This window comes from Pyrgilauda ruficollis, unplaced genomic scaffold (genome assembly GCF_017590135.1).
Source record: "Pyrgilauda ruficollis isolate IOZ18807 unplaced genomic scaffold, ASM1759013v1 scaffold10, whole genome shotgun sequence".
NCBI lineage: Eukaryota > Metazoa > Chordata > Aves > Passeriformes > Passeridae > Pyrgilauda > Pyrgilauda ruficollis.
In genome coordinates this window covers 7247286-7256208 of record NW_024508101.1, presented here as the reverse complement: position 1 = coordinate 7256208, position 8923 = coordinate 7247286, and the positions used below count along the sequence as shown (strand labels likewise).

At 46.4% G+C, this 8923-nt stretch overlaps 1 protein-coding gene across 6 annotated transcripts in view; it reads right to left on the bottom strand.

Moving 5' to 3' along the window:
• Window positions 1–1616: 1616 nt before the first annotated feature.
• CADPS (calcium dependent secretion activator) overlaps window positions 1617–8923 on the bottom strand; it is a 204619-nt gene continuing 197312 nt past the window's right edge. For all 6 annotated transcript variants that reach the window (XM_041465232.1, XM_041465224.1, XM_041465241.1 and 3 more), the window contains 2 exons: window positions 4649–4753; window positions 1617–2947 (listed from right to left, as the gene is read on the bottom strand). In XM_041465232.1, coding sequence (XP_041321166.1) covers window positions 2768–2947; window positions 4649–4753 — 285 coding nt within the window. In that variant the 3' untranslated portion in view covers window positions 1617–2767. The remainder of the gene's footprint in view (window positions 2948–4648; window positions 4754–8923) is intronic.

Genomic DNA, 8923 nt, shown 5'->3' with positions numbered 1-8923 from the left:
GAAAGGACCAGGTGGTGCTTGCAGTTTGTTCCTTGCTTTATATCTTGTGAGACTTGCTTTATCAGGGAAATCCTGGGAGGGTTTCAAGGTGGGATTGAAGGCTCCAAGCATAATGAGGTCAAGGAATAGACATTTTTTGTGTGCATTCCAGTGACAGACCTGCAGAGGCATCTGAACTGGTTTTGATAGACTGAATATGACTTAAATACTCAACTACTACCCCAGCTCCTCCGAGGACTCAGGGCCAAGTAGTTGCACATATAAAGGGTGGGTAAGAAGAGGGAAAAACTTCCTGTGTCCGTGGTCACAAAGCCATACTCCTGCCTAAGTCCTCAGAATCAGCTTTTTTCTGGCAATGCTTCTGTCTACCAGTAGCACAGAGAAAGACAAGTATCAAATCTGCTGGGCTACAGTCAGGGCTCAGAATTCGTCTGTTCTGGTGCATCAACGGCTTCTCAACACGTAAATGGAGCTAAATGTGCACATCCACCACCCACTCCTGAAGTGAAGCCCCTGCTAATGCCCCCGTTCCAAGGGGGTGGTGTTCCCAGGACACCTGGGAAAGGTGGATGCTGAACGTGTGGGATGTGGCCATCCAGGTGAGGCTGCACAGCACCTCCACAGCAGATGCTAAACTCTGACACAGAGGGAAGGGACGCAAAAGTCCAGCACTGCAAGTGAATATGCTCCAGGTTCCATAACTATCCCAGCACAGGATTCAACACCCCCTTCACAGGCAGTTCCAGAGGTCCCAATTTCCCTCCATATGTCCAGGGTGGATCTCATGTCTTTTGGGTTCTGGAAGATGGTTTAGTTTAATTGTTCATTATGTCAGGAAGGCTCATCCAGGTAGGATGTTTTTCCATTTGCCCATTTTTTATTTGTGAGGGATGAACATTTCTCCTGGTTCCCCAGGCTGGACACAGGTTGTTGTGTTTGGGGGTAAAGCACACCAGCTCTTCTGCTGCTCTCTCAAATGACTGAGACCTGAGCTAGCAGGAACCAGTTCTGGTGTGAATCAGCTGATGGGAGGGAGGGACTGCAAAACCTCTCAGAAAACTCTCAGTCTAACAGAGAATCACAGAATGGATTGGGTTGGAAAGGACCTTAAGGATTATGTAGTTCCAACCTCCTGCCATGGGCAGGGACCCCTTCCACTAGACCAGGTTGCTCAGAGCCCCTGACCTTGAACATTTTCAGAGATGGGGTATCCATGACCTCTCTGGGCAGCCACTTCAAGTGTGCTTCCATTAAACATGTTTTCCATCAAACCAGACTTTTACTTAATTTTACTTAAAGCTCAGGGTTTGTCTCTGCCCTACTGCACTAAGACTGCTTTGGGAGAAGTTAAAATACAAACTGAGGCCTTTTGAAGGAGAGGAAGTGTTGGGTAAGGCTGATGGCCATATAATAACACGGGCTGAACCAGAGCAGACATCAATTAGATGTCGAGGGACAAATCACAGGACACAGAGTGCAGATAATGGTGGAAACAGCTGTGGTGGTCATAGCAGAAATGCCCTTGTACCTGGGGAACAGACTGTGTGCTCCCAATCCTGACACTGGGGAGCAAATCAGGAAACCATCTTCTTAATTAATAAACTAAAGAACACCCATGAGAAAAGAAAATGCCTTTATTCTGTGAGGTTGGGGCTCTTACATCTCAGCTTAGTTTGGTTTTTTTTTCTAAGGCAGACATAAAAAGACTCCATAATTTAATATTAGGACATCTGAATAGTTATTTATTGAGAAGCCACAGTTCTCACACTTTTACAACTGTCGGCTTGTATAAGGCAAAAAAAGCAAGATGGATCACTATTTTACACAGAAAGTAAAAGCTCTGGAGAAGGAACTGATGGACATGCAGTTACTGGTCAAAATGCAATGTACATGACATATATAAAAACCATTGTGAAACAGAGGAATTGTAAATTATGGTTACAATCTACCGAAATAAATATTCAATATATTATTATAAACACATTTGTAGAGTCTAAGATTGTAATTAAAGTTGTCTTTGTACATACACGGTTATTTGAAATTTAAACAAAAATGTAACATTTAGAGGAGCAAACGTCAACATAAAACAACTGCTTTGGACTTGTAATGTGGCATGATATATCCATAATGATAGGATTAATCTGGTGTGGCAATTAGAATGACTAATCCTTTGGGATGTAGTCTCTATGGAGTTAACTGCATATTGAAGGGAAGAGCCTGGTACTTTAACAAGGATGCAGAATGATTCAAACGGCTGTCTGGGTTTGTTTGTTTTCTGGTTTTTAAATGAACAGAGAGAACAAAAAAAATCATTTGTAATTGCCTGGTTTTTCTTTTAAAAACAAAGCTGTTTTTTTTTAATTAATTTTAAGCAGTTGGCATCCACAGAAGAGAAAGAAATGAAAGGACTCGAGTCACTCATCTTCACAACAATTTACCATCAATGTATATACAGTACATTAATGAAGCATTGTTTAAACTTTAATAACAGGGACACACCTAGGATGTTTTCTATGTAGTTTTTCCATTAACAGTATTAAACAATGGTGCTCCATATTGCTTATGAACATATAGATATGAAATTAGGAAACTGATGAATCAAAGAGAGGTGCTAATCTTATTACCACACAGCTAACATGGCATTTGTATTGGTAAACTTCTCATGGGCATTTAGAGCTGACATAAAAATTCCTAATGTGGCTAACTGAGTTACAGACGAGGTACATGCACGGATACCAGGCGACCCCCAGCCGGTGCTCCAGCTTCCCTAGTCATCCTCCTCATCCTCCTCATCGCTGTCCTTCATGGTGATGCCCTGGAGCCCCCCGCCCTCGCTGACCGACGCCGTGGCCTCCTCCACTGTCAGCCGGTTCCGGATGGTCTCGTAGGTTTTGCTGTTCAAGGTGGAGTCCAGCACGCCTTGCAATCGGAAATCTCGGTACGTTTTCTGAAGCAGAGACAGGGAGAGGTCAGGGCCAACAGCAGCTCCCCTGCTTTGCTGCAGGAGTCAACCTGTGCCCCTGTGCTGGGGGTTTGGGGGCACTAATGGGAGAGGCTGGGATGGCAGGGAAATCCCAGCCCTGGGGACATTTTGTGTCACCCGGGAAGCGCAGAGGCCACAGGAGCATCTCTGCTGGCCACACTCTGGCGTGGCAGAGCTCCCTTTAGGATGCCTTGGGCAACAAATTACAGCTCTGTGACTCCAGCCCTGCCTTTGTGGGCTGGGCTGGGCAGGGCAGCTTCAAAGCAGCTCAGGGGAGCTTTGCATAGCGTGGGCTGGTGTCTAAAAAGACGTGGAAGCAATAAAAGGGCTCTGCTCCGACCGACTTCCCTTGCTCCTGGATGTGTTCATCCTGCCCCTAATGTCAGTTATTTCTCTTCAAGCAGCAGGATGCTTATCCCCCATACCCACAGAGATGATTACACATTCCAGGAATGCTCCATATTAAACAATGCTACCTACAGTATAGGGATTAAATAAACTAAGTCCAGGATACTGGATGAAATTATTGAGGTATAAATATAAGCGTGGGGCACGTGTTTCTTAAATCTCTCTTTCTTCACCTCAGTCTAGAATTGTATTTCCATGGTTCCTATACTTCCCTTGCTATTACAATTAAAATATCTTATTTGAATTTATGCTTAAAACCTTCTCAATTCTGTGAGATAAAACTCTGGTCTCGTTGTTCATTTAATTCTGCTCTGTGCTCTGCATAGAAACTATTTACTGTTCTGCTATTTCAGAAAGTCCTTGGGTTTGTTATAGCTGCTTCTGAATGTAATATTGGTATAAATAAAGCACAAGGAAAAAAAGCTTTCCTCAGCTAGCTGACAAGTAGGAATAATCTGTCTGTGCCTGTTGTTTTCAGTTATGAAAAGCACATTTAATACATTTCAGTTTTAATTTATTCATGCCTTCAATGTGTTCACTGCACACAAGACCATAAACATTATAAAATACTAGACCAAAAAGCATTAGATAGAACCTAAAATGATCAAAAATATATTTACCCCCTTCTGTGATCTTATTATTTCATGTAAACCACTGTGATTTCACACTGAAATAATTATCATTAGTCCAAGGCACACACACACACACAGATATACACATACACGTGCACTTAAAAAAAATGCTACTTTCAGGGTACATTATCTCACCTTTGTGATCTCTTAGACTTGATTATATACACCCATTGTAAAAGAAACAACTTCAATTAACTATGAGAACAATCTCATTTGCATTCTGACAATAATCACGAGTCATAGGTGGGCTTAAATGTTTCTAGCAAAACAGCATTAAAAACTTTTGGGTTGATTTAACCCATTTTAACTCACTGGCGTGATCAGTCCACAAAAAGGCCAATTTTGGTGTACTTACTGTACAGGTAAGGTCAAATAGCAAGAGAGTTTGGTTTTTGTTTTTGATGCAAGAAGTTACTTTGTTATTATTTGCACACCTGTATTTTACATCTCTCTGCATTTAAAGTTCCTGTTTATCCAGTGCTACCTGCCATAGACATGGCTATCTTAATTATTTAAAAGAATTTTAATGAATCCTTAATTTATCTGCCAGTGACAGAGCACGTGCCACACACATGCAGGCACACACACACTCCTCCTCCTGACTGGGAGCACCTTGGCTGCTTACCTTGACTATCCTGATGAGGGTTTTCAGCTGGTAGATGTGGAGCTGCAGGTCCATGCGGTCTGTCAGCCAAGTGCACACAACACTCATGGAGCTGGTGTACCATTGCTGCAAGAGAGACACGGCTTCTCCAGCACCCACACGGGGCTGTGTGCGATGCCCTGACTGACACGTGTGCCCCCAGCATCCCCTCACACCCACCTTTGACCCTCACACCCGCCTGCCAGCCTGCTCATAGGGCGCCACAGACTGAGAGGAGAGACAGGCATCTGCTCTTACAGAGAATTTCCATGCACGGGCTTTTAAATTTTAATAACAATAACAACAAAATAAACTTATTAGGAAGGTAACGGCCACCAGTAGTGCCACGAGGTTTTGTAATCTGATTTTGCCATCGATGGCACTTGCCAGCAGTGATGTGTGTTTGCTTCGAGCCATGTTTTTAACCTGTTTCCCCCACAGTGAGAACAGTCCTGCCTTTAAGGATGTTGTTCCCACACTCAGGTTACTTACCATCTTCAAATTCAATCATAAACAGCCACAGGATGAGTCTGGGACCCCGAGGGTGAGCAGAGGGGATGCTCATGCAGAGCAGGTTTGGCTGGGGGAAAGGATGCTGGTGTAAGCACCTATAGGTGGGTGCCTGCCCAGGCTGTGTGGGAAGGGCTTTGGTTTCATCCTCACAGTTATGAAAGATGGAAAAGCAGCAATCAGCTTGTTTCAAGCTGCTGAACTCACAGGGCCCCTCCAGGGGCTGAAATTGTGCTGTTGTGTGTGAAAAAGGCTCTCAGCAGTGTGGCAGCAGCCTGCCATTCCCGCAGTGCAGGAAGGCTCTGGTGGGCTGAGGGTCAGAGCCCTGCTCATGCAGGGCTCCCGTGGCACATCTTATGCCACACAGATGAGCAGTGAGCCCTCAAGAGGAGGAAAAGCAGGGGCTGGGGGGTGGGTGGGGAGCCACAAAACCTCCCCACGGTGCTCAGCACAAGGGGTGGTTACAAAGCAGGCAAAACCCCATCACACCTCTGTATGTGCAGCTGCACCCTGCTCGTGACCTCTCTTACACACAGAGATCAAACCCCATACTGCAGACCAGATGCAATTAATCTAGAACCAGTTAAAATACTAAAGAAACTCCATCAGACCAGTTTATGAAGATCCTGACAGAGCACTATCCAAGTTAGTGTGGGATGCAGCTGCCTCCCAATGAGCCTGAAACCTCGCACCAGTCCAAGTCAGGTCTTGCTGCCCCTTTCAGTGCCCCCTCAGGCTGGGGGTCCCTGACACAGAACATGCCCTTTCCTGCTGCTGGGGCAGCAGGGGAATGGAGACGACTGAACATTCTGTAATTGCAAAACTTGTCAGTGATTTGCTTCCCTCCATCCTTTGACACTGGCACCCACAAGGTGGCATGAGGCTCACCAAAGCAAACAAATGAGTCTAAGCTAAACCAGCCCTGCATCACAAAAATGTGTGCTCAACACACATCTCTGAGCTGTGTGCCAGTACACCCGGGAGCTGCATGGGGAAGAGTTTTCCCCCCAATTCCAATGATGTTCTTCCACTTTAATTTCTACACCACGTATTTAAAACATGGAGGAAATGGAGTCACCGAAGAAATGGCATGTAGTGACCTCATGCTCAGTGCTTACACCTTGTGCAACTTGTGGCAGAGGTTCTGCTGACCCTTCCTCTCCAGGACAGAAAGCTGGCAAGAGCTTGGTTGAGACTAATTGAGACTGGCAAGCAGGAGCTTTCAGCTGTCACCTGAGGTGCTGGCATCAGACTGGGGTTGAACAGTGAGTGAAGCAACCTGGGTAGCTGGTGTGGACCTGATGAGCATAGGAGACATGAAGGTCTGGTGGGGCTTCATACCTCCCAATGCCTCAGACTAGTCTGAGAAGCCAGAGTGTTCCTGGATATCCCCTGAGGATCCCAGGTACACGGACCCAGGACAGCCAGCAGCCAGCTGGTGGTTGGGTGGCACAGAGAAACTGCTGTCACTGGGGGATCTGCCTGGGTTCCCATGAAATGCTGCAGAGCCACGTGGGCAAAACAGAGAAATTGCTAATGTTCATAAAGCTGCTTTTCTGCAATCAGTGCTGAACTGAGTCATGCTCTTAGGTGACATTACTTATGACCCAGGGCTGTGCTGGCACATGGATGCCCAGGTCAGCGAAACACCTCCTTCCCCTTCTGCCACTTCTTCAAATCGGAACCCCCAGAGGAAGGGCACAACCATGTGTTACACACACACGCCCCCTCCCTTCCCCTGCCGCCTCCCCTCTTCCACACAACGATCTGCTGGGTGTTTGTGTCAGCTCCACGTGAGATGAGAAGTCCCTGGCAGGGGCAGGTCCTGCCATTTCTGTCTGTCCCACGCCACACACGCCCACAGGGCTATGTGATCCCAAACAGAAATTATAACCTCTGCCTGGAGCGTATTGGCAAGGTGACTTTGCTGCTGTGAGACTTTCCATGAAAGCCAAATGAAATGTTTTTCTGTGTTCTGGAGGGCACTTCAAACACTCTGGGTTCTGTGGAGATGCAAACTCCTTGGAACCAAATGTGAATTGCACCCCTCTCCTCTCGAGCACCGTCTGACAAGGGCTCAGCCAGGCGTAGCGCTCGGCTGCATGAAAGGAGCTCTCTTTCTCAAAGCCAACCTACTCCTAAGACTTTCTGCTTTATGAGAAAAAGACAAAGTCTAATTCATTGATCTTGATACACAAAACCGTCACGTCACTTCATAGAGCACACACCAACTGCTGAATTTCAGCCCTGCATATTCATAAAAATAAGTTAGCCCATAAATTAAATGTTCCCTTTAGCTATCGCTGGTGTTGATGTGCTATAAGACGCATAAGCCCTCTGATTCATGACTAACCTACCAAAGAAGATAACATTTGCATATGACTATATTATTAAAAAAACAACAAAAAAGCCAAATGCTCCTAAACAGAAATGTATTCACCTCAGACAAAAGAGCACAGAGTGGTCTGTGGGGACACCGGCCACCTTGCTTTCCCCAGGGGGTCTGCCATGCCCTCAGGGCAGTGGGATTCATGCTGGGGACACAGGGTCCCCAAGGGGATCCAGCTCCAGCCTTGTGGCTTGTCCCCAAAGACAAGGTGCAGAGGCCACAGCCCAAATACTGAACTTTGGGCTCTGCCAAGGAGTTTGCAACACATTTCATGGGTACACCAAAGTAAATACCATGAATATATTTTCTGCACAAAACTCCTCATGCCTGGCTGTAAAGAACAAATAGACCTCCCTGATGGTCCAGGCCCGTGGACAAAACCCCACATGTAGTACACACACATTACTGGTGCTGCTGACATCCCTGTCCCTCACCTAGGGGACAATTTACACTCAGTCTGGGGGCACAGGGCGAGGGCAGGCTGTGGAGCCCGCATCCTCATGGATGCATGGTGGGTACCACTCCTCCAGGATGTCAGCAGGGAGGGGCACAGGGCTCTGGCAGAGGCAAACCACAGCCCCATGGCTGCACACCAAGAGCCAGCCCCAGCAGAGGAAATGCAGACACTGTCAGAGCCCAGTCACTGCAAGCAAGTACAGTATTTGTACAGACAGGAATTCAATCCCTCTTTCAGGTTTGTTTTCCTGTTCTCCTGTCTTTCACAGCAACCCTCATTGCTGGGTGCTGGGCTGGGCGGATGAGGTGTGCCACGGGCCAGCTGGGATGCACCAGGATGGGCATTACAGGAGCTGGAGCACTACAAAAGGTGCATTTCTGTGGCTGCCCATCCAACACCCCAACCAGCTTGAGCAATAAGCTTACTTGTTCCCTCTGCCTTTTTTTTTTTTTTTTTTTTGAATGCAAAAACATGATCAATAAGTTCCTGAAATAGCAAGTTTGTCTCTGAATACATAAATTGTAGAAATTGGTATGAATAAATCTGCAAGTAGCACACTGAATGTGGCACATTTTATCAAAACCCAGCCCTGTGCTGGCTCCTGTGCTTTCTGGGAGGTGGTGTCATTACACACACCCAGGAACATCTGCAAACCCCCGTTCTCTTTGGTGTGAGCTGAATGGAAGCATGACCTCCTGTTCCTTGCCATGAACCTTGAGTTCACACTCATATTTTACATGTTACAGGAAGCCACAGCTCACCCCAGGAGTGCTGCAAACAGAATCTCGTAAGCCAGATGCAACACTGCTTCTTAAGGCACCTGAAGGAGCTGTATTCTTCATTCAAAAGCTTACATACTAGTAGCTTAAGGTCACTTCAGCTTTTGTAAAGAGTGGGACAA